At 46.7% G+C, this 25,520-nt stretch overlaps 1 protein-coding gene across 9 annotated transcripts in view; it reads left to right on the forward strand.

Annotated features, from left to right (window-relative positions):
* chrdl2 (chordin-like 2) overlaps positions 1-25,520 on the forward strand; it is a 122,634-nt gene that overhangs the window by 37,860 nt on the left and 59,254 nt on the right. For 2 of the 9 annotated variants that reach the window (XM_070882755.1, XM_070882758.1), the window contains exons 2-4: positions 21,985-22,127; positions 23,851-23,963; positions 24,842-24,938. In XM_070882755.1, the coding sequence (XP_070738856.1) occupies positions 22,022-22,127; positions 23,851-23,963; positions 24,842-24,938 (316 nt within the window). In that variant the 5' untranslated portion in view covers positions 21,985-22,021. Of the gene's footprint in view, positions 1-19,862; positions 20,569-21,048; positions 21,119-21,211; positions 21,356-21,542; positions 21,694-21,984; positions 22,128-23,850; positions 23,964-24,841; positions 24,939-25,520 lie in introns of those variants that run through there. The other 7 variants (XM_070882751.1, XM_070882752.1, XM_070882750.1 and 4 more) reach the window with 7 other exon arrangements.

Consider the following 25,520-nt stretch of genomic DNA (forward strand, 5'->3'; position numbering starts at 1 on the left):
CTCACTGATATAGGAGAGAAAAAAGAAAAACTACTCACCAATCACCAGCCAATCACTTACCCTCTTGGCTGTGACGTCACCTTTTGATTTCTTTCTACTTCTTTGTGCCTTCTCCCTGTAGCTGCACAAGTACGCCTTTTATAGGCCTCTCCACGCACCTCCGACGCTGCTCCTGACTGCCGCCGACACTGGGCCCCGGACTCCCTGCTGTGCCTTTTATAGGCCTCTCCACGCACCTCCTCGACGCTGCTCCCGACTGCCGCCACTTCCATTAATACTGAGCAGGGCAGAACCATATAGTATATTGTGATCCTTACACTGAAGTTTGCAATATTAGTACACCTACACACATCCATGTAGTTAATGAGCACCTGGAGGTAGCGCTGGTTGAAAAGATGAGGAGGAGAAAGGAGCAATGGCTGAGGTGAACCAATTGAGTGCTGAAATGTCAAAACAGCAGCAAGAAGAAGGAAAAAATTGCAGGAGCTATAATGCGCATAGTTTGTCTTGGCAAATCAAAGACAAACAGGGAGAATCTAATTTTCACAGTCAAGGAAACCAAGATTTAAATGGTGTTGTTCTGTAGTGAATAGCATGGAATCTCACCAGTGTGTGTTTTAAAAAGTTATCCAGCAACCACTTCTGGAGATGCAGATGTCGGATGAGGGCAGGATTAAGTTCAGCTGAATATTCCTTGTAGTAAAATAGCTGTCAGGCACTCACTGTTAAACCTCATTCATAAATAACAGCCACTTGGGTAAAAAGGTTCCAGAATTCTCAGCAAGCACGCAGGGGCGGGAAGGGGAATTTTAACTTTTGCTAATTGTGTAAAACGTGCGATATTGGCTCAGCCACCCTTTATACACTTTTCCTAATTATCATTTCCATTGCTCGCCAGAATTATCTCAGAGCAGTCAATGCCTTCAAGGGGAAGGAGAGAAAACTGGTGAGGAAAAAAGTTATTTAAAAAATAAAGGCCTAGAAATTCGATAAGGCCCAAAACCGGCGGTGGCACTGCGGGGCGAGATTTACGCTGGCCGTTTAGAAAGTTATTAAGGTATTTTGGTGCTGCCTGCTGATTTGAATGATTGTAGCGAACACCCCAGTGACATACACTCTGCTACAAGCTGCGCACTCAGCAGGAGGCCCAATATTGTGTCGCTGTAACATTGCTGGAGTGAGGCTGCATTCTCTTAAAGCAAGGCTGTAATTTTTTTTAAAGCAGTCTAAAGCCCTTAAAGCTCAACTGACTTCTGAAAAAAAACATGACAAATCAATCCAAACTAAGCAGGCTTCAGCTCTTAAAGCTGAAACTTCCTTCTGCATGCAAAAAATGGTAAAAATGCTTCAGCACAAACACAAATGGCTCAACAGGCCAGGGAAGGGGCATCCAGGGTCTTGTATGCAGCACTCCAGCTTTGTGCAGGGGGTCAATACTGGAAGAGAGGTCCTCTACCCACAGGGGGCCAGGGGGCCCTCCAGAAAGAAGGATGTGGGACCAGATCGCCGAGGCCGACACTGCCAGCAGTCTTTCCTCCAGGATCTGGCACCAGTGCCCAAAGAAGTTTCATGACCTCAGACAAGTGGTCGAGGTCACTGAATACATCTTCAAAAGCCGTCTACCAACTGCACCACTACTCTCACACACTGCTCAATGCATGACCACTCCCATCATTCATCTACTAACAATCTCTACCAAACATGAGACACACCTCATATTCCTAGCTTCACCTCACCCCCTAGTTTCACCTCACTCCTGTGGAGGAAACGGTGCTGGCCATGCTTGGCAGGGTCATAGCTGAGCCCTTAGCCAGCGGCGGGGTTGAAAGAATACAAGTTGACGGTATCCTCATATGTTATTCTCCTTCTCACATCCCACTTCCCCCTTATCCCACTTTCTTCTGATATGCAAGCTGCACACAGTGTAAGTGTGCACCTCTTTCTCTGTCCCCACCTCACCACAACCCTACCCTTGTCCCTTCCTCATTTCACACAACCATGAAATCCAGCCTGCCCAGCCACTGGTTCACCAAGAAGGGAGAGACGAGAGAGAAGAGGGAGAAGAAAGAGGGAGAAGAAGGAGAAGGAGGAGGTGAAGAAGAAACACCATCACTCGATTTGACACTCCCAGCCACCAGCTCCTCGAGGTTGTTGTGCAAGGCCATTTGCAGTCACTCCCACGGAAAGTCAGCAACCTTCCACCAGCCATGCTGCAGCCACTGGGGTATTACATCAGTAGTTAGGCAAGGGCAGACACAAGACAGTCACTAAGGGAATGTACTAGGGTGATGAGTTGATTTCTTGATGTAATATTTGACCTATAAGTGGATAAATTTAGGTTGGACAGTTTGCTTTGTGATGGCTTTTATTTCAGCATTATGGCCAAGAGGACACTGTGATGGTCAGTAACAGAGAGAGGTGTGGGTCTAATGTTGAAAGGGGAATTGGGGTTGTGTTCACTGGTACCGCAGGCAGATGACTTGATCCTGGATATCCCAGATAGAAAGAGGCTGTCCGGGATGCCTCCTTCCTTCTGCTTCCTCCCCTTCTGCTTCTTCCTCTTCTGCTTCCTCCAATTCCCTTTGCGAGCAGCTTGTCCTTTTTGCTGTCTTTGCTTCATGTAATGTTGCAGTCCAAGGGAACTGCAACTAGAGCCCCCAAGACTGTGAGCAAGTAGTCTTCTCAGAGGCCTTTCTTTAAGATCCAAAGCATTGCAAGCATCCGGCAGCACTCCATGCATTCCTGGCACACTTGAATAGCTTTTGAAATGTAATACACCCAGACACTACTCCAACTACAGTATGCGGATGCCGCCTACGTCTGCGCACATGCAGAGGCTGAACTCCAAGTCATAGTCAATGTATTCACTGAGGCGTACAAAAGCATGGGCCTTACACTAAACATCCGTAAGACAAAGGTCCTCCACCAACCTGTCCCTGCTGCACAGCACTGCCCCCCAGTCATCAAGATCCACGGCATGGTCCTCGACAACGTGGACCATTTCCCATACCTAGGGAGCCTCTTATCAACAAGAGTATTGATGATGAGATTCAACACCGCCTCCAGTGCACCAGTGCAGCTTTCGGCCATCTGAGGAAAAGAGTGTTCGAAGACCAGGTCCTCAAATCTGCCACCAAGCTCATGGTCTACAGGGCTGTAGTAATACCCGCCCTCCTGTATGGCTCAGAGTCATGGACCATGTACAGTAGACTCCTCAAGTCGCTGGAGAAATACCACCAACAATGTCTCCACAAGATCGTGCAAATCCCCTGGGAGGACAGACGCACCAACATTAGCGTCCTCGACCAGGCCAACATCCCCAGCATTGAAGCACTGACCACATTTGATCAGCTCCGCTGGGCAGGCAACTTTGTTCGCATGCCAGACACGAGACTCCCAAAGCAAGTGCTCTACTCGGAAGTCCTTCATGGCAAATGAGCCAAAGGTGGCCAGAGGAAGCATTACAAACTCACCCTTAAAGCCTCCCTGGTAAAGTGCGACATCCCCACTGATACCTGGGAGTACTTGGTCAAAGACTGCCCTAAGTGGAGGAACTGCATCCGGGAGGGCGCTGAGCAACTCGAGTCTCATCGCCGAGAGCATGCAGAAATCAAGCGCAGGCAGCAGAAAGAGCGTGCGGCAAACCAGTCCCACCCACCCCTTTCCTCAACAACTGTCTGTCCCACCTGTGACAGAGACTGTGGTTCTCGTTATTGTGTTCCTAACACAGATGAGGCTGCACACAGGGAGGTTAAAGTAACAGTGACCTCAGTCTTTATTAAGACACTCCTGAGTGAGGAACAGGCCTTAGGGGCCAGCTTATATACAGTGCTCCCAACGGATGCTGGGATCCCTTGGGACTTCAGGGGATGAGCTCCCTGGTGGTGGAACATGGGAGTGCATGCTTTACAGATACACAACATCACTCCACCCCTAAAGTCAAAGTGAAAATTATTTACAAGGTGAGGCGGTCGGGAGCCTTTCTTTCCCTGGTGGACCGCCTCGGTACAAATGTCTGTTCTGGTGCATTGGCTGTGCCCTCGCTGGCCTGGCGTGTTGTTGGCTGTGCAGGGCTGCAGGGTGAGCCTGGCCTTGCTGGGCTCTTGGGCGTAATGGGTTTGATTTCCTGGTCCGGCGTGGTGTCGTTGATCCTTTGGGTGTGTGTTGTGGGCTCGAAAAAGGTGGTGTCTGCTGTGGGTTGTTCAGGGCAGTCTGTGAACCGCAGCCTCGTTTGGTCCAGGTGCTTTCTGCAAATTTGTCCATTGTCTAGCTTGACTACAAACACCCTATTCCCTTCTTTAGCTATCACCATGCCCGCGATCCACTTGGGACCATGTCCATAGTTTAGCACATACACAGGGTCATTCAGATCAATTTCCCGTGACACAATGGCGCGACCATCGTTTACATTTTGTTGCTGCCGCCTGCTCTCTACCTGATCATGTAGATTGGGGTGAACCAGCGAGAGTCTGGTTTTAAGTGTCTTTTTCATGAGTAGCTCAGCCGGGGGCACCCCTGTGAGCGAGAGGGGTCTCGTGCGGTAACTGACCAGTACTCGGGACAGGCGGGTTTGGAGTGAGCCTTCTGTGACTCATTTAAGGTTCTGTTTGATGGTTTGTACTGCCCGCTCTGCCTGCCCATTGGAGGCTGGTTTAAACGGGGCCGAGGTGACATGTTTGATCCCATTGCGGGTCATGAATTCTTTAAATTCGGCACTGGTGAAACATGGCCCGTTGTCACTGACCAGTATGTCAGGCAGGCCGTGGGTGGCAAACATGGCCCTCAAGCTTTCAATGGTGGCGGTGGCGGTGCTTCCCGACATTATTTCACATTCAATGCATTTTGAAAAAGCATCCACCACCACCAGGAACATTTTACCGAGAAACGGGCCCGCATAGTCGACATGGATCCTCGACCATGGTCTGGAGGGCCAGGACCACAAACTTACACAGGATTCTAAGTCAGAGTCGATTACGGGCCACCACACGTGGGATCTGGCTGTCGCTTTCATCATTATTATACCCGGATGTGTGCTGTGGAGATCCGAGATGAACGTCTCCCTGCCCTTTTTTGGTAGCACTATGCGGTCACCCCACAACAGGCAGTCTGCCTGAATGGAACGGCTTTCGCCGCTGGAACGGCTTGATTGGCTCTTGCATTTCAATGGGGATGCTGGCCCAGCTCCCATGCAGTACACAGTTTTTTTACTAGGGGCAGCAGAGGCTCTTGGCTGGTCCAAGTCCAAATCTGGCAGGCCGTGACAGGTGATTTATCATTTTCAAACGCTTCCATCACCATCAACAAGTCTGCGGGCTGCGCCACCATCAACAAGTTTGCAGGCTGCACCATTTCCAACCCCGTGGTGGGCAATGGTAGCCGACTGAGAGCATCCGCATAGTTCTCGGTGCCTGGCCTGTGGCGGATTGTATAGTTATACACTGATAGCGCGAGTGCCCACCTTTGTATGCGGGCTGAGGCATTAGTATTTATCCCCTTGTTTTCAGCGAACAGGGATGTGAGGGGCTTGTGATCGGTTTCTAGCTCAAATTTGAGGCCAAACAGGTACTGATGCATTTTCTTTTCCCCGAACACACACGCTAATGCCTCTTTCTCAATCATGCTGTAGGCCCTCTCGGCCTTAGACAAGCTCCTGGAAGCATAGGCGACAGGTTGCAACTTCCTCGCAATGTTGGCTTGTTGTAAGACACACCCGACTCCATACGACGACGCGTCACATGCTAACACAAGTCTTTTACACGGGTTATACAATACAAGCAGCTTGTTGGAGCATAAAAAGTTTCTGGCTTTCTCAAAAGCAATTACTTGTTTTTTTCCCCCATACCCAGTTCTCACCTTTGCGCAATAACACATGTAGGGCCTCTAAGAGGGTGCTTAACCCCGGTAGGAAGTTAACAAAATAGTTGAGAAGTCCCAGGAACGACCGCAGCTCCATGACGTTCTGTGGCCTGGGCGCATTCCTGATAGCCTCTGTCTTCGTGTCTGTGAGCCGAATGCCGTCTGCCGCGATCTTTCTCCCCAAAAACTCCACTTCTGTTGCCATGAAGACGCATTTCGACCTCGTCAGCTGCAGCCCTACGCGATCCAGTCGCTGGAGGACCTCCTCCAAGTTTTGTCGGTGCTCGACGGTGTCCCGACCCGTGACCAATATGTCGTCCTGAAAAACCACCGTGTGTGGTACCGACTTGATTAGGCTCTCCATGTTTCTCTGGAAGATTGCTGCAGCCGACCGAATTCCAAACGGGCATCTGTTGTAGATGAACAGTCCCTTGTGCGTGTTGATGCAGGTGAGGCCCTTCGAAGACTTTTCCAGCTCCTGCGTCATGTAGGCCGAAGTCAGGTTGAGCTTGGTGAACATCTTGCCTCCTGCCAGCGTCGTAAATAGGTCGTCTGCCTTAGGTAGTGGGTATTGGTCCTGTAGCGAGAAAAGATTAATACTTACTTTATAATCGGCACAAATCCTGACCGTGCCATCACTTTTGAGTACTGGAACAATCGGGCTGGCCCACTCGCTGAATTGCACTGGGAAGATGATGCCCTCGCGTTGCAGCCTGTCCAGCTCGATTTCCACTCTCTCCCTCATCATGTGAGGTACCGCTCGCGTCTTGTGGTGAATGGGTCGTGCCTCTGGGACCAAGTGGATCTGCACCTTCGCCCCGGAAAAGTTTCCAATGCCTGGCTCAAAAAGGGAAGGAAATTTGTTAAGAACCTGGGTACATGAGGCCTCATCGACATGTGATAGCACTCGGATGTCATCCCAGTTCCAGTGGATTTTGCCCAGCCAGCTCCTTCCAAGCAGTGTGGGGCCATCGCCCGGGACAATCCAGAGTGGCAGTTTGTGCACCGTGCCCTCGTAGGTGACCTTGACCATGGCGCTGCCCAGGACAGTGATAAGCTCTTTGGCGTACGTTCTCAGTTTTGTGTGGTTGGTGCTCAGGGCTGGTCTGAGTGCCTTGTTGCACCACAGTTTCTCAAACATCTTTTTACTCATGATGGATTGGCTAGCGCCAGTGTCCAGTTCCATGGTAAACCATTCAATTTTACGTTTAGCATTATAGGTGGACATTTCGTCGAAAATGTGTGCACCCCATGTACTTCAGCATCTGGCTCCTCTCTCTGAGGCTCGAAATTGCTTTGATCCACCATGGACCAATCTTCCTCTGCCACATGGATGTTAACAGGTTTTGCAGAGTTTGCAGCTCATTTGCAAGCTCGTTGGAGGTGCCCCATTGTTCCACAGCTCTTGCCAATATACCCTTTGAAGCGGCTGAATGGAAGTCTCCACAACGCCAACAAGGTGTGAATTGCAATGCATTCATCCTTTGTTGTGGACTCTGAGTCATCTGGGTCACCTGAGGCCTGCTGGCAGTTGCAGACTCGTGGTTTCTGCCCTGTACATTTCTGCTCGCAAACACAGTTCCGGTTAATTTATGAACATTGCTAGCACTTGTGTGCTGAGAGATTAGTTTGGTGTTATCACTGGTGGACATAAACGCCTGTGCTATCACAATGGCCTTACTGAGGGTCGGTGTCTCTACGGTCAAATGTTTTCGTAGGATGGTCTCGTGGCCAATACAAAAAAGTCTCTGAGCATTTGCTCCAGGTAGCCATCAAACTCACATTGTCCTGGAAGTCGCCTTAGCTTGGCGACGTAGCTCGCCACTTCCTGACCTTCAGATCGCTGGCATGTGTAGAACCGATACCACGCCATCAGCACGCTCTCCCTCAGGTTAAGATGCTCCCGAACCAGTGTACACAGCTCCTCATATGACTTATCTGTGGGTTTCACCGGAGCCAGAAGATTCTTCATGAGGCTGAAGGTCAGTGTCCCGCAGACTGTGAGGAGGACCGCTCTCCTTTTTGCAGTGCTTCCTTCTCCGTCCAGCTCGTTGGCTACAAAGACTCATTTTTAGAGTGGAAGCAAGTCTTCCTCGATTCCAAGGGACTGCCTATGATGATGATGATTCCAATAAAATATAATAAACACTCCAAAAAGTGAAATCGAATCTTACCTGAAAGATGTGTGTGTCCCTTTAAGAGTTGCTGACAGCATCTCTGTACAACTGCTGCATGCATGTTCTTCCGTGTGTGGTTAGGGGAGAGTGGTATCGAGTGCGACAGCATCAATTCAGGCATTGCACGCTGATTGACATCATGATCTGCACATTTACATGGGAGAGGAGAGCACAGGCAACGGCAGCACTGCCGACCTCTCCAGAATGGCAGTCGCCGTGTCGGGAGCAGGTGGAAGGGAGGCGGCCGCCAAGCTTTCAAGAAAACCGTCCCTAATGGCCGGCACCACAACATCAAATTTCACAACCAAGAAATTTAAAGTCAGTTATTATTGACATAACCCAATCAACCGGCTTACAAAGAATCTAATACAAGCTGGCAACTGTCAGTGCCTTCTACGATATCGCTGCACATCTGGATCAAATCAGTCTGCTGTTTTTGTTTTATAATTTGTTTACTATTATTACAATTTGAACCATTGATAAAACGTGAGGGCCGGAATTTTCATTACCTGCGTGGGTCGGCATAGCAGATCAGAACCGCATTGTTCTTTTCATTCAGTTCCTCAGAGCGACTTTCCCTTAATGGCGCCTATTAAGGCAGGTCTGCGTGTTTCCCAGCCCTATTAAATGGTGCGGGTCTGGTGACGTCATCGATGACTCATTTCCAGCAGGGATATTTAAAGCCGCCTTGGCCACATTGCATTTAAAGGTTCTTCTAGGAGTGTGTGGGCAGTTCATATCATCATCTGGTTAGTGCTCAGCCTGGCAGAGATGGCTTCATAGAGACAGAGGGCTGCACCCAGGTTTGCAGATGACTCCCTACATATTCTTGTGGAGGGAATCAGAGCACGCAGGGAGGTCTTCTTCCCTGCTGATAGGTGCAAGCGACCTCTCCAGGAGACTAAAAGAGTGTGGCTCCAAATAGCAGAGGAGGTCAACAGCAAGCATGTGGTGAGGAGAACCTGGGTACAGTGTTGGAAGCACTTCAATGATCACATGAGATCAGGAAAGGTGAGTAAAAAGCCACACTGACCTTGATCCTGCTGTGCCTGTCATCACATCCCCATAACTCTGCCTTCCCAAGCCTACTCCTGCACATCATTACTCACACCAACATACCTTGCATGTCCACCCATCCCTTGCAGTCTATCTACATGCTCACATCCCCGTCTGACTAACAACCCCTCACACTCACCCTCAAGCTAATGCAATCATACCAACTAACACCACACAAGGAGGGCACTTGGCATTGGCACTCTGGCATTGGCATCACACTCCCTCAGTCATCCTCTAAAGATCTGACCCACACAATCCTTACACTCGTGCCATTACTCTCACTCAAACTTCTCTTCTTTCCCTCCTTACAGGAGAAGAGAACCCACAATAACAAGAGGGAGAGAGCCGGAAGTGGCCATCCATTCTTCGCCACTTTGACACCAGCAGAGGAGGTCACCCTGGAGGTCTCAGAAGTTGCGGAGCAGCTGGCAATGGGAGAGAGAGAGGGAGACCTCTCATCAACCCGGTGACAGAATTACATCTCATACAGCCACATGGCATACAGCAGTCACCAGTGAATGTTCATCATGTGCATAATGGTATCGTTACCCATTCTTAATATAACATTTCTAAATCATCTCTTTACTCTCCCACAGGTACATCAAGAGCACCCCGCAGCCCATCTTCCACTGTCCAGGTGGAGGAATAAGACGACTTCTCAGAGGAGCCTCCGGCCTCTGAGGGTGCACCATCACCAGGCATAAGCACACCCAGCACCAGCACAGATACACACACCTTGGTGGGTCCTATGTGAGATAGGGTAGTGTTGTCACCTGGTGTCTCACAATTCACAAGTGAGCAAGAGGAGATGGTGGAGACAGGAACAGCAGTGGAGACTCCTCACTGGAGGGCACAGGCCACTCCCAGCTCTGCTCAGCTGTATGCAGACACAGTCTCAAGGGTCATCGAGAAAGAGGGCGATCCTGGAGGTTCGGGAAAAAGTGCAGGCTCTGACAGGTTTTGTGACTGAGATGTCTGCAAATGTGCAGAGATGGAGGAGTCCATTTCCAACATGAGCATCACCATCTCACAGACGAGGCGAAGGTAGGCTCTTCCATGGAAAGGATAGCCACCTACATGGAGCAGCTAATGCGCCATTCACATGAGCACATGCTAGCTATGGAGAACAAATAGCAGAGGCTCATAGACCTCCTCTCTAGGAGAGATGTAATTGCAGACTTGGGTCCTCATCACCCCACTGCTGGGCAGCAAGGTGCTCTTCAGCTCCTTGCCAGCAGGGAAGTGCGAGTGGCCCATGAGAGGGATGATGGTGAGAGGGGACATGGAAGTGGGGGCTCCTCTCAAAGCGCTCACACTTCTCCCTCATTTCCTCCCCTCAGTCAGAGCTCCAGATGCTTCCTCGGATCGCAATGGCCAAGGCTGCCCCTGCACAGTCGCAGGAGCAGCAGACTTTGGTGGGCCAGGGAAGTGAGCAACCTGCCTCTACCTCTGCTGAAGCCACAGGGTTTGCACCTCGTAGAAAGACGGGAAAACAAAAAATTAAACAGAAGTAGATGCACATGGGTAAACACATGGGTGTTTAAAGAAGTGTTTTTGTTAAGGTTCCTGTTACTGTTATAAAACTATTTGCTTTCACAACTTTCTGGTCATGCCCATTTTTGTCTGCTACTTTGGAAGTTGCTTAGTGAGTTGGAGTGAATGGTGAGACATAACGGGGGTCAGTGTGAAATGAAAGGTTTGGTCATTGCAGGAATGCTTTATGATGTTGTTGCAGGAGCAACGGGTGGGGGGGGGGAGCGGTTGGTGGGAGAGGATGTAACCTGGCACAGCATGTGTCAGGCATATGGATGGAAGGCAGAAAGTTATGTAAATTTGGCCATGATGAGGCCATCCCTGGCCTCCCAGCCAGCAATGTGTTCGGGTCCTACTGGCATCTGGACCTCAAGTTCCTTCTGCTTCTCCTCGCCATCCAGCTGATGATCCTTGTCCTGCTCCTCTGAAGAGGATGTGTGCTCAGCGCTAATCCAGTCACCTATTGTAACAGGTGGATCGGACAGCATTGACACTCACTGCTGTTCATGAGCACTTCGAAGATCTCCTCAATCGAGAATCTGCCTTTGACTTGAGTGTTCTCAACTCCATCCCGCAGCATGCTACCCGCCACCACCTCAGTGAGACCCCAATACTGCACGAGGTAGAAAAAGCCATAAGACAGCTTAAAACAACAAGGCTATGGGAGTGGATGGAATCCCTGCTGAGGCACTGAAATATGGCGGAGAGGCACTGTTGGCACAAATACATGATCTCATCTCTCTCATCTGGAGGGAGGGAGCATGCTGGGAGATCTCAGAGATGCAGTGATCGTGACCATCTTTAAATAAGGGGACAAGTTCGACTGCGGCAACTACAGAGGAATCTCCCTGCTATCAGCCACTGGGAAAGTCGTCGCTAGAGTCCTCCTCAACTGTCTCCTCCCGGAGTCACAGTGTGGATTTCGTTCCCTACGGGGCACAATGGACATGGTTTTTGCAGCGTGACAGCTGAAGGGAAAATGCAGGGAACAGCGCCAGCCCTTATACATGGCCTTCTTCGACCTTACAAAGGCCTTTGATACCGTCAACTGTAAGGGTCTATGGAGCGTTCTCCTCCGTTTCGGATGCCCCCAAAAGTTCATCAACATCCTTCGCCTGCTCCACGACAACATGCAGGCTGTGATTCTTACCAACGGATCCATTGCAGACCCAATCCACGTTCGTGCTTCTATGTTCCACCTCACAGTCAACAAGCTCCCTGCTAGACTGGAACTAAACTACAGAACCAGTGGAAATCTGTTCAACCTTCACCATCTCCAGGCCAGATCCAAGACCACCCCAACCTCTGTCGTCGAGCTACAGTACGCAGATGACACCTGCGTCTGCGCACATACACAGGCTGAACTCCAGGACATAGTCAATATATTTACTGAGGCGTTCAAAAGCATGGGTCTTACACTAAACATCCTTAAGACAAAGGTCCTCCACCAGCCTGTCCTCACTGCACAGCACTGCCCCAAAGTCATCAAGATCCACAGCGCAGCCCTGGACCATTTCCCATACCTCGGGAGCCTCTTATCAACAAGAGCAGACATTGACGACGAGATTCAACACCGCCTCCAGTGCGCCAGTGCAGCCTTCGGCCGCCTGAGGAAAAGAGTGTTCGAAGACTAGGCCCTCAAATCTGCCACAAAGGTCATGGTCTACAGGGCTATAGTAATACCCGCCCTCCTGTATGGCTCAGAGACATGGACCATGTACAGTAGACATCTCAAGTCGCTGGAGAAATACCACCAACGATGTCTCTGCAAAATCCTGCAAATCCCCTGGGAGGACAGATGCACCAACATTATCATCCTCAACCAGGCCAACATCCCCAGCATTGAAGCATTACCACACTTGATCAGCTCCGCTGGGCAGACCACATGCTAGACATGAGACTCCCAAAGCAAATGCTCTACTTGGAATTTCTTCACGGCAAACGAGCCAAAGATGGGCAGAGGAAACTTTACAAGGACACCCTCAAAGCTTCCCTGATAAAGTGCAACATTCCCACTGACACCTGGGAGTCCTTGGCCAAAGACCGCCCTAAGTGGAGGAAGTGCATCTGGGAGGATGCTGAGCACCTCGAGTCTCATCGCCGGGAGCATGCAGAAATCAAGCGCAGGCAGCGGAAAGAGCGTGCGGCAAACCTGTCCCTTACCCTCAACGACTATCTGTCCCACCTGTGACGGGGACTGTGGTTCTCGTATTGGAATGTTCAGCCACCTAAGGACTCATTTTAAGAGTGGAAGCAAGTCTTCCTCAATTTCGATGGTATTGCCTATGATGATGATGTTGATCTATTGGTTGAATGATGTGCACATTTCATAAATAACATGTTCATGGGTACCCAACATAGTATACATGGAAAGTACAACTGGAAACAGGCTTTTCAGCCTTTCTATTGCCTCAACCTTCTTCCTACAAAGCAGAGCTCAAAATTGCACACAACATACATCCTCTATATACCAGATCTATATACTTCTTATTTGACCCTGAACTGAGCTTCTGTCCTCATATCCTCTCCTTCACCAAGACTGCCTACTTCCACCTCCATAATATTACCCGTTTCCATCCCTGGCTCAGCACCTTTGTTGCTGAAACCACCATCCGTGCATTTGTTATCTCCAGACTCAACTATTCCGATCTTCTCCTGGCCGGCCTCCATACACTTTAGCTCATTCAAAACTCTGCTGCTCGTATCCTAACTCATACCACATCATGTTCACCCATAGCCCCTGTACTGCTGACCTACATTGGCACCCGGTCCTACAACATCCCAGATTTAAAATTCTCATCCTGGTGTTCAAATCCCTCCATGGCCTTGTCCTCCCATATCCCTGTAACCCCCTCCAGCCTACAACCCTCTGAGATCTCTGCGCTACTTCAATTCTGGCCTCTTCTGCATTGCCAATTTTCATTGTCTCACCAGTGACAACTGCCTAGGCCCCAAGCTCTGGATTTCCCTCTAAATCTCTCAGTGATTCTACCTCTCCTCCTTTAATACAGTCCATGAAGCCTACCTCCACCTGTTCTAATATGTCTTTATATGGCTCGGTGTAAAAGTTTTGTTTGATAAAACTCCTGTGATCGCCTTGGTATATTTTGCTATGTTAAAGGTGCTATAGAAATGCAAGTTGTTATTGTTGTTATATATATATAAAGCAAGTCGTCAAATATGACTATAATTATACTCCAATGATCAGGCTGGTATCTGTTGATTACAATGTGCAATCAACAGACTAGAGTTATACTGTTGACTGTGGATCCCACAGAGGTCAGCCAGAATTAAGCGCTACACCCACATGCTTGTACACATGTCACAATGCTGATCCCTGCACAGATGTTTTTATTTTTATGAAAGCATCGACAGATACATTGGAAATCTCCCAACATTAAAAACATTGAAAAGTAAGGTTAGAATGTGTCTAAAAATTCCCACAGATTACCTGTACTCTTTTAAAATAAAGCTTCGCACCAGGTCAAAGTTATACTGCACCTGGTGCAAATGCAAATCAGCAACAGCTGTCCTCCTGGAGGGAATTTCAAGCTGTTTGGCTTGTATACTTGAAAGTATTTATATAGCGCCTTTCATGACCATCGGACGTCTCAAAGCGCTTTACAGCCAATGAAGTACTTTTGTAGTGTAGTCACTGTTGTAATGTGGGAAACGCGGCAGCCAATTTGCACCCAACAAGCTCCCACAAACAGCAATGTGATATTGACCAGATAATTTGTTTTTGTTATGTTGATTGAGGGATAAATATTGGCTAGGACACCGGGGATAACTCCCCTGCTCTTCTTCCAAACAGTGCCATGGGAGCTTTTAAATCTACTTGAGAGGGCAGATGGGACCTCAGTTTAACATCTCATCCGAGAGACGGCATCTCCGACAGTGCAGCACCCCCTTAGCACTGCACTGGATTATCAGCCTAGATTTTTGTGCTCAAGTCTCTGGAGCTACTTTCCTGTTTTCATATCAACACATAATTGGTAACATACTACACCCCATGTCTGCATTGAAAATTGGATCTCATAGGAATCACTACAGAAATATTGGTTACGAATTAAAAGAAAGCAAAGAAAGACTTACATTTATATAGCGCCTTTCACGACTACCGGACATCCCAAAGTGTTCTACAGCCAATGAAGTACTTTTGGAGTGTAGTCACTGCTGTAGTGTGGGAAACGCGGCAGCCAATTTGCACACAGCAAGCTCCCACAAACAGCAACGTTATAATGACCAGATAAACTGTTTTTGTTATGTTGATTGAGGGATAAATATTGACCAGGACACTGTGGATAACTCCCTTGCTCTTCTTCAAAATAGTGCTGTGGGATCTTTTATATTTACCTGAGAGAGCAGATGGGGCCTCAGTGTAACGCGAAAGATAGCACTTCTGACATTAAAACTACATATCTATAACAGTTCAATTACTTTTTGGTAAAACTTTTGTTTCAGTCATCAAATTATTCTGACTCCACTGGTAAGTAATTTTTGTACATTTTCCTCCAATTTCCATGCATTACAACTTCTGTAGCTATGAATCGCTTTGGGACGTCCTGAGGTTACGAAGGAGCCTATACAATTGTTTTATATTAATATTGCAAGGATTGTCTACATCTTTATATTTTTTGCTGCCTCTTTTTTTAATCTTTGTGATGTATCTCAGCATTGGAATTTCACATAAAGCAGCCGTCAATTTCACGGGCATTGAGTCACGGGCGAGGAAAGTGCAGATGAGCATTCCAATATTGATGGGTTTAAGATAAGGGTGGAGCTGGGTGATGCTGTGCAGCTGTAAGTGTGCTTTGTCATGGATAGGATATGGGATCTGAATGCACCGGGTCAAGAAGCACACCAAGTTACTCAACCTTTAGTTCCATTTGGGTAAACAGTTAGGGAGAGGAATGGAATTAGTGGTTAAGACAGAGTTTTTAGTAGATGCCAAATAAAATGGATTTGGTCTTCCCAATATTCAATTGGAGTCACCATCAGCGCAATAACACTCTCAGAAAATTCCAGCACAATATTATGTACTTATTTTTTTTAAAAAGGGAGAGCTTCCAAGGCTGAGGTCCAATCTCAGGATTAAGAGTAAGATTATAAACAGCGGAATCACTGCTCATATAAAAAAAACTTGTATTTCTATAGCGCCTTTCTCGACCACTGGACGTCTCAAAGTGCTTTACAGCCAATGTAGTCACTGTTGTAATATAGTGTATAGCGTCACCCTCCGCACACACACCGCATTGCCTTATTGCATTCTAATCACTTTCGGGTAGCCATTATTTCATGAACATCTTCTAAATTCAATTACAGCCAAAAATTCATTGCCAAATATCCGTTTTATTTTTTCCCCTTGGATTTTCTCCTCTCCTATTCTGAAGATGCTGATTCATGCTGCCGTGCAGTTCCATGGACAACAAGCACTTGCTGGTGGTGCCTTGTCCAAGTACACATTTTCATGTAGTGACCTGGACAACGGATGTGAGTAAACTATTTGGCCATGTGATATAATGGCCTGGAATTTGTGGTCAGTGGCAAAGCAAACACGTTTGCCACCGGCCCCGAGGTAAGCTTCGCACAAAGATCCCGCGATCTCTGTGTCGAGAAGTTCGGCTTTTCTGACGCGTAGTTCAAATCAACGGAATATAGTGGGGATCTCCGAGTGCGAGCTGCTATGATGTAAACAGCCACTCAAAATGCAGAATTCTCACAGACAGCGAACAAGGAAGTGAGTAGGCGCTTAAAATTCTAATTTCAAAAACATGAGAGAGAGCAAAACAATGATTGGGGCTCTCACACGGAGAAAGGCAAACCTGAAATAAAGATGCACAACCTAAAAGTTTCTTAAAAAGTTCAATTTTTATGAAAATGGATCCATTTGACACTGCACAAAATTAAAATAACTTTTTCAGGGTCAGGCCAGAACATTTGTTTAGCAATCAATACGCTGTTAAAAGCCTAGTTACACCTAATCCCTTTGGGTCGAACTTTGAGGAATTTAGCAGTGTAATTACTGCAGAGGAGCCGAAGTTTTCATCAGTTTCCCTGATTTGAGTGAGTGATTTCACCGGTTGTCGGCTCTGTGGTGCAGGGCGCAGCGCAGCCTGTGAAGGTGCAGTCAATGACAATCCGCAACTTCAGGATTTCTGTATTAGGCTGCGCAGGCGCCAAATCCCGAAATTGCGGTCAGTTTCCAAAGGCGGAATGACAGGGAACGTTGCCAGTTCACCGAGATCCGGACCGCAAATTTCGGACCAACATAGCCCAGCCTGAGTCTGTGCACTTCGTAGCAGAAGTGACTGGATAATGATCAGACATTGGAACTCGGATTGATGTTCCCCTCCTTAACCTGAGGGTGGGGGTCAATGGTGCCATCTATTGTCATGCAGCACGGCACGACTTAACAGCAAAGACTGGTGATCAAACCTTTGCTCTATATGGCGCTGTTCCACATGGGGCAATGCATTTAAATAATGAAACCACAGGGACGGGCGAAAAGAGATGTCTACATATAAACCATCTAAAACTCATTAGTGTATTGCTTTTGCAAACCTTCCATTATTCTTTGTTTAAATATAGAATCTCCATATACATAACCTGGAGATTCCAGGACACAAAAGAAATAAAACAGCCAATGGACGGCTATCTGTAAATGTGACTGAGCATGCACAAGTTGTTTAGAAACATAGAAACATAGAAACAAAGAAAATAGGTGCAGACGTAGGCCATTTGGCCCTTTGAGCCTGCACCGCCATTCAATAAGATCACGGCTGATCATTCCCTCAGTACCCCTTTCCTGCTTTCTCTCCATACCCCTTGATCCCCTTAGCCATAAGGGCCATATCTAACTCCTTCTTGAATATGTCCAATGAACTGGCATTAACAACTCTCTGCGGCAGAGAATTCCATAGGTTAACAACTCTCCGAGTGAAGAAGTTTCTCCTCATCTCAGTCCTAAATGGCCTACCCCTTATCCCAAGACTATGTCCCCTGGTTCTGCTCTTCCTCAACATCGGGAACATTCTTCCTGCATCTAACCTGTCCAGTCCCGTCAGAATCTTATACGCTTCTATGAGATCCCCTCTCATCCTTCTAAACTCCAGTGAATAAAGGCCCAGTTGATCCAGTCTCTCCTCATATGACAGCCCAGCCATCCCTGGAATCAGTTTGGTGAATCTTCGCTGCACTCCCTCAATAGCAAGGACGTCCTTCCTCAGATTAGGAGACCAAAACTGAACACAATAGTCCAGGTGAGGCCTCAATAAAGCCCTGTACAACTGCAATAAGACCTCCCCGCTCCTATACTCAAATCCACTAGCTATGAAGGCCAACATACCATTTGCCTTCTTCACCGCCTGCTGTACCTGCATGCCCACTTTCAGTGACTGATGAACCATGACCCCCAGGTCTCATTGCACCTCCCCTTTTCCTAATCTGCCGCCATCAGATAATATTCTGCCTTTGTGTTTTTGCCCCCAAAATGGATAACCTCACAGTTATCCACATTATACTGCATCTGCCATGCATTTGCCTATGCACCTAACCTGTCCAAGTCACCCTGCAGCCTCTTAGCATCCTCCTCACAGCTCACACCACCACCCAGTTTAATGTCATCCACAAACTTGGAGATATTACACTCAATTCCTTCATCTAAATCGTTAATGTATATTGTAAAGATCTGAGGTCCCAGCACTGAATCCTGCGGCACTCCACTAGTCACTGCCTGCCATTCTGAAAAGGACCCGTTTATCCTGACTCTCTGCTTCCTGTCTGCCAACCAGTTCTCTATCCACGTCAGTACATTACCCCCAATACCATGCGCTTTGATTTTGCACACCAATCTCTTGTGCGGGACCTTGTCAAAAGCCTTTTGAAAGTCCAAATACACCACATCCACTGGTTCTCCCTTGTCCACTCTGCTAGTTACATCCTCAAAAAATTCCAGAAGATTCGTCAAGCATGATTTCCCTTTCATAAATCCATGCTGACTTGGTCCGATCCTGTCACTGCTTTCCAAATGCACTGCTATTTTATCCTTAATGATTGATTCCAACATTTTCCCCACCACTACTGATGTCAGGCTAACCGATCTATAATTACCCGTTTTCTCTCTCCCTCCTTTTTTAAAAAGTGTTGTTACATTAGCTACCCTCCAGTCCATAGGAACTGATCCAGAGTCAATAGACTGTTGGAAAATGATCACCAATGCATCCACTATTTCTAGGGCCACTTCCTTAAGTACTCTGGGATGCAGACTATCAGACCTCAGGGATTTATCGGCCTTCAATCCCATCAATTTCCCTAACACAATTTCCAGCCTGATAAGGATATCCTTCAGTTCCTCCTTCTCACTAGACCTACTGTCCCCTAGTACATTTGGAAGGTTATTTGTGTCTTCCTTCGTGAAGACAGAACCGAAGTATTTGTTCAATTGGTCTGCCATTTCTTTGTTCCCCATTAGGGCATATCCCATGAGCCAAGAAGCATTATTTGTTCAGTGGATTCCACATATTATACACTAACATGTAACATGTTGAAAACCTCTCGCGTCTTTTGTTAAACGAAATTACTTTGTTGACTGTCGCATCAGATAATGGACTTTTGGTGCAATAAATGAAATGGCTCTCTCTCGCTCCCTCTTTCCATTTCTGGCAGCATGTTTCATGCGCGCCGTGCCACAATTAGTCAATCGCAATCGCTTTACTTTGTGCACGACACAATTAAAATGGCTTTGCTCCAAGCCAGATAATTTTTCGCAGCTCTGAGTTCGGAAACTGCTAAGTGTTCACACAGTGGCTGAAAAGACACATAAAGGGAGTTGTTGTTTATTGCAGCCGTACCCAGTACAGTTAGTTAACGGCTACAAAAATCCAACCTGAATTCTGTTTCCATTTCTCGCCTCAAAAAAATCATGAATAATGTGATTTTTAAAATATCTGAAATATATTTTATTGCAATTGTTATTGCATTGTTTTTGTCATTTGATCATTACTAGTCTCTTGTATAAGACGTGTTTTATAAGTTGCATTCCGCTGAATACATTCTTTTGTTCTCCAGGGTCCTATTGCACTAATTTAGCGTTCTGATGATAAGTATTACGTTGCAGCAAGTTTGCCAAATGAGAGGAAGTAAAGTTAGTGGTTTCACGGTACATAATGGACCCTTGCTCCCCGCTCTGCCGAGTCTCCAGCAGTTGTCCAGGCGTCTTGTTTTAGGTGGGCTGCATGTTGACTGGTCCTTTTCTGCTTCAGATCTTACCGTCAGATCATAGGGGTTTGTGGGGGTGGTTAATAATTAGCCATCCGTTCCCCAATGATTGATCCGCCCCAAATGGTTGTCTTCTGACTGCGCTGGACATTTGTACACCAGACCTGTGCCTCTGACAGACTGTGAAAGGGGCAGCAGCCCAGTGAGGGTCGCTGCTGTGTTAATCTTATCTCCTCCAGCACTTTGGAGTTCGGCCACCTGAGGGATTTCAGTCCATTTGGGAGAAAATGAAAGTGTGAGCTTCAAGCACTTGGAGAGTGTCTGGTCATCACACTGTCAGAGAGGGTTGGTGATCCGTGTTTATTGTCTGTATCTCCACTGTCTGTTGCTCAGAAAGTCAGAGACACAGCCCAAATTGAACCTCTCGTCACAAGGTGTTTATTTGTTCCATGTTTGTTTTGTCCTAAGGGGTGAATTGTTTTTCTTAAATAACAAATTCGCTTATCTACCAAATTAGTTAGAATTGAACAGTCGCTTGATCCGGACTCAACCTCCGCGCTCTTGGGCTCTTCCATATACTTCCACACGTCTGAAAAGCTGGTGGGTTTCCATCATAAATCATCGAGAGAGCATTTTATAAACGCGCTCTGGATCCTGACCGGGCTCCCAGACAGCCGGAGAACATTTTTTTTAAATCACACAAACACTGCGGCGTTAAGAACTCCTGGTAAGTTAGTCCTTACTTTCAATGAGATAGATGATTAATTCGGGAGAATACCCTTACTTTTCCAGTTTTGTTTTGTCTGAAAACATATAGGCGACTTAAGATCGCGTTGTTTTCCCTTGATCCTTCGTGCTGTAAACATAACGACTCGAACGGAGCCAATGTCATGTGTGAAATGGTTTGTTATGATAGTTGAAGCCGCGAATAGGTAAATAGATAATGAAAGCATTTCGTGCTCCAAAACTCTGATTCGGTTAATCTGTGATATTAATGTAAAATGATGTATTGTATTGGACAATTGTTCATTATATGAACTTTTATTTTTTTTAATTAAAAAGCACAGATGTGCTGCATTTTTCCAGTAAGTCGCTTGCAGGTCTTCATATTCAGACACTTGCGCATAGTGCAGAAGGCGGTTTATTTCAGACCTTCGTCTGCCTTCGCCAAGAAAATACCAATAGCGGTGCCAGGCCAGCAAATACTGCATGTCATCTCCAGTAACTCAGGCGGAGTTACCGCACATCGGGAGCAAAAGGTCCTCGTTCACTGAAAGGTCGATGAAACTGATTTCAAAAATGAAATGTTGTGCAATTCAGACTGGTAAAGCGGACAACTTCACAGTTGACCGCCCCTGCAATAGATCACATACTGCGGAAATGGGAATGGCTATCGCTTATATACGTAAACTAGGAGATCACATCTGAAACGGATAAATACAGAATTATGGAAAATTAATATCTTGAAAAACACAATCCTTGTTTTAACTCCACGCTTATTACGGGTTTAAAACGTAACTAATAACTTATACGTATATAAAGTCCTGAATGTTATACGCACAATTACTGTCAGTTGAATAGAGAACAGGTTATTCTACTTCGATCCTTTACAAGTGTAGGTGGGAGAATAGATCAACAGGTAATCTCAGAGTGGGAGGTTTTGGGGAATGACATAGAAGTTACATAAATTCCTCATTTCAGGGTGTCACTGGAGCAACACTGAAGTGTGGCATATACAGACAGAACGGAGTCCACGAGAGGTGCGATGATGTCTCTTCACTCGAGACTGCATTGAATATTCGGAGCTGCAGACTGGTATTTTCAATGTTCGGGAACCGAATAACACCAGGGTGTTAGTACACCTTTAAACCTCAGATCCCAGGGCGATTGGCATAATAGCCTTAAATGCGCCATGCGTGCATTGCAGTGTTTGAGCAGTGAGTGTGCAGCATGATGTGTGTGGAATGTGTTTAAAAGTACGCACTGGTTTTTTTTGGAAGTGATGCGTGTCTGTGGGATTTGTTGCGCAGTCTGGGTGTTTCTTTTCTATCAAATAAAAAAAAGGAAGGAGGGGGCTGCACCTCAGCTTTTATTCGGTGACGCTTTGCTTTTTCTTTCAAAACCCCTTGTTTTTATTTTCCAGAGGAGTTCTGTTGAAGCGTTCCTAATCGCGTGGAAGAATGCGAACGATCTGGAGACTGGCGAGCAGAGAGGAGCTCAGCCTCGTCCTTTACTGTGCTGTCATGTTGCTCAAAGTGGAAGCAAGCAAATCTGAACAGGGCAAACGTAAGTTCTCAACGCAGCGCAGTGGCCTCCCTCACACTTTCACTATCAGATGGGTCCAAGTGTTTTACTCCAACATCAACACGCTGCCCCAAAGCAGGGTTCAAGTCCGCAGAGAACTCACACCGGTCTGCAACTGCTTTATTTATTATTTCAAAAGATTACTACTATCATTGTTTGATTCTGTTCCGAGACTTCACCACGACTGGAGTAGCCCGGGGAGACGTTTTCCAGCGGTGGGGCAGAATGGGCTATGGGCTATCAGATTCCTCACCCTGAAACTAAAGCCTGGCCGGGCTTTGGAGTCAGCCTCAGAGCTAACGCGAGTCTGCCGGTTCCACCCGAGCCAACCGACTGTCCACTTTGCCGCTCCAATCCCACGCAAGGCTCTCTCTCTCAATTTCACCCCTAGCCATACTGCAATGCTACCGTTCCCACTATCAGTCCCAACCTTAACAGAGAACCAAAACCATCCTGCCCAGTGGCCCGCCACAAAATACTCGGCATAGCCAAACCTCGACACAAGGCTGTCGGCTCCAACCTTTCCCCAAGGTGCAAGGATTTGAAAATCCCGGATTTGCTCATCTTTATTGACGCTAAGGTTAATGGCACGCTTTGGCTTAAATTGACTCTAAACCTAAATAAGGCCGCAGTTTACGGTAACTTTAACCCTAAACCTAAACGTTTCAGCTGGCCTTGACCATAATGAATGGTCTTTCTGCTGACTCCGAGCCGAATCCGAATGTTTCAGTTTCTGCGGAACACCCGTCCTAACCTTAAATAAGACTTCAGTTTCTGCTAACTCCGACCCTAACCCTGACTAATAGCTGCAGACACAACCCTTGCAGAAGACAGGTTTTGCTAACTCTAACCCTAAAGCAAACTATGCCAAGGATTCTCTTCGGCTGGCGCCATTGCAGAATGTTTGACATTTCACGCACAAACTGATACCGACTTTGAACCATTGACTTGATTGAATTGTTGTTAAAAAAAATACTTCAAACAGAACATAACAATGATGTGAAGTGTACGGGATTCGGCATCTATCGTATACTAGTTTTAGGTCCATTCCTGTCCAAGAACAAATGTCCTGTACCAGTTTTATGAATTTGCCGGCCTGTAGGACTTGTGTTAAACAGAATGTCGGTGTTCAGTCCATATCTAAACGAGCTGATGCTCCGACTCGCATGTATACTCTACAAATAAACTGCAGCGACTATTTGTTGATTGCTTGAGCCGAAAAGAGAAAGTGGGCCAAGCAGTAGATATACTAGGGCTTCATGAATGCCTGTATGTGGGTGATGCCGCGTGTGTGTATGCAGGAGTATGTTGTGTGTATCTCGGACTCTGCATGCGTGCATTTCATTTTACTTGAAGTATTATTCCGAACAGAAGATATGTTGACGCTATTTTAACAAAAGTTCAATGCCTCGGGAAACCAACCTGGAAATCTCAGTGTGTATCTGGGCATGGCAGGCTGTTGTGAGTCTATTGCTTCTTCATATCTGACTGATTCTGTGTTTCAACATTTTACACCGAAAGTGCAGGACACTGTGGTGTCAGATACATTAGATCGAGTCTACAAATAGCTCAGGTCGGTTACTCGCCTCTCCCAGGGACATTATTCGGATCAGTGTCAATTAAATGCAACTCTCAGCAGGTCGGTTTGGCTCGGTCAGTGTTAACATGAAGCAAGGCTTTGACTTGTCTGTTTTTTTCTAAACAGAGTCAGACACGTTTTGCGTGTTCCAAGATAAGAAGTACCGGATAGGAGAGAGATGGCACCCTTACCTGGAGCCCTATGGATTCGTCTATTGTATAAACTGCCTTTGCTCGGAGGTACATTGTCACCTTTTTCTACTGGATGTAAAACGTAGCAAATAAAAATAAAGCCTTTGATTGTGTTGAAACCAATGTACCACACAGAGTGCTCAGACACTACAGCCAAACAGACACAGATTGAAGCGCTGTCATGAGAAATGCCAGCCGTGTGAATGTTACAAGTTTGGCGATAGTTTAACCTTAGCTTCCTAACAGTGGCCGAGTGCTCTGTTACGAGGACTTTCCCCTTTACTGTAGGCAGGCAGTGTTTACCAGTAACATGATGTGATAGAACTTAAGCTAATCTTTGTTAAATATCACTTTTAAAATGTTTTTTTGAGCGCCGGGATCTAACCCTATCATTACTCCTTGACTATGATCACCTTTTGTCTCAGTAAGAATTGATCAAACCAAGTAGTCAGACCACTAGAAAGTATATCCCGACACGCGGTGAATTGTGTAGTGTAAGTACAGAGGTGTCGGGGCGCGTCCTTACAATGCAGCATGTAACTTCATTCGCTGCCGCTCACCAGGAGTGCATCGCACCGCCGGGACAAACCTCATTTTGGCCAACTTTTAAAGTTGATCATAACAGCAACGCGAATGAGTCAGAGCTGAGGACAGATTAAAACGCAAGAGGCGTGTTAAAAAAAAAAGTTGTATTTAACTGGGATGCAATCTTATGGAGACAAAGATACTTAGTCTTCGGTGAAAGTAATGTTGCAGCAAAAACAAAGCAGATTTCAAAAATGTATTCTTAATGATAAATTTACCCGCGACCTTTCTGCTGTGACTCCTACATGTGCTGAATTGCAGGTAACCCAATTCAAAGCTTTCTGTTTGGTGCAATCTCTGAATTTGTGTCTTTGCGACTAACAAAGCACTCACATTTCCAGAATGGGCATGTGGCCTGCAATCGAATGCGATGTCCGAATATCCACTGTTCCAGCCCCGTGACTGTCCCGCAGCAGTGCTGTCCTCGCTGCTCGCCAGGTAATGAGCACAGAATCGCCCTCTTTCACTCTGCATGCGCTCAGACTGGGTCTTTGTGAGGATGTATGGAAGGGCTGAGGCGCAATGGAGATCTTTTTGATCTAATGATATGGACCGGAGTTTGGAGAGTGCCCATCACTAATTTTGATGTAACCAATTCATTCACTCGTTTCATTTGTTCCCTTTTAAAACCTGCTGCACCAATTGAAGATGATCTTCACCTCCATGTAAAGCAGTTTCAGGTGTGTTTCGATGCAAAAAAAGGTGGCAGTATACATAACGGACTATCCACAGCATTAACACACTGAACTCCAGCCTCCAACTGCAAGTTTCGGCTGGTGAAAAAGCACCAAGCAGAACACTTGGAATTTGCACCCGTTCACTGTACAGCCTAGGAACTGTTAAAACTTTGGATGGGCCAATATTAATAATTAGCTGCCTTGTCCATACATTGAAGAATGCATTCACAGAGCTCCATTTTTGATGTACGTCGTCACCAATCAGTCGAAAGATCAGTCTTCAGTATAACTCCAATCGGCCGACTGCAAATTGCAACTGGTACATACTAGTCGTATATCGGTA

Source organism: Pristiophorus japonicus, chromosome 6 (genome assembly GCF_044704955.1).
Source record: "Pristiophorus japonicus isolate sPriJap1 chromosome 6, sPriJap1.hap1, whole genome shotgun sequence".
In the NCBI taxonomy this organism is placed as follows: domain Eukaryota; kingdom Metazoa; phylum Chordata; class Chondrichthyes; family Pristiophoridae; genus Pristiophorus; species Pristiophorus japonicus.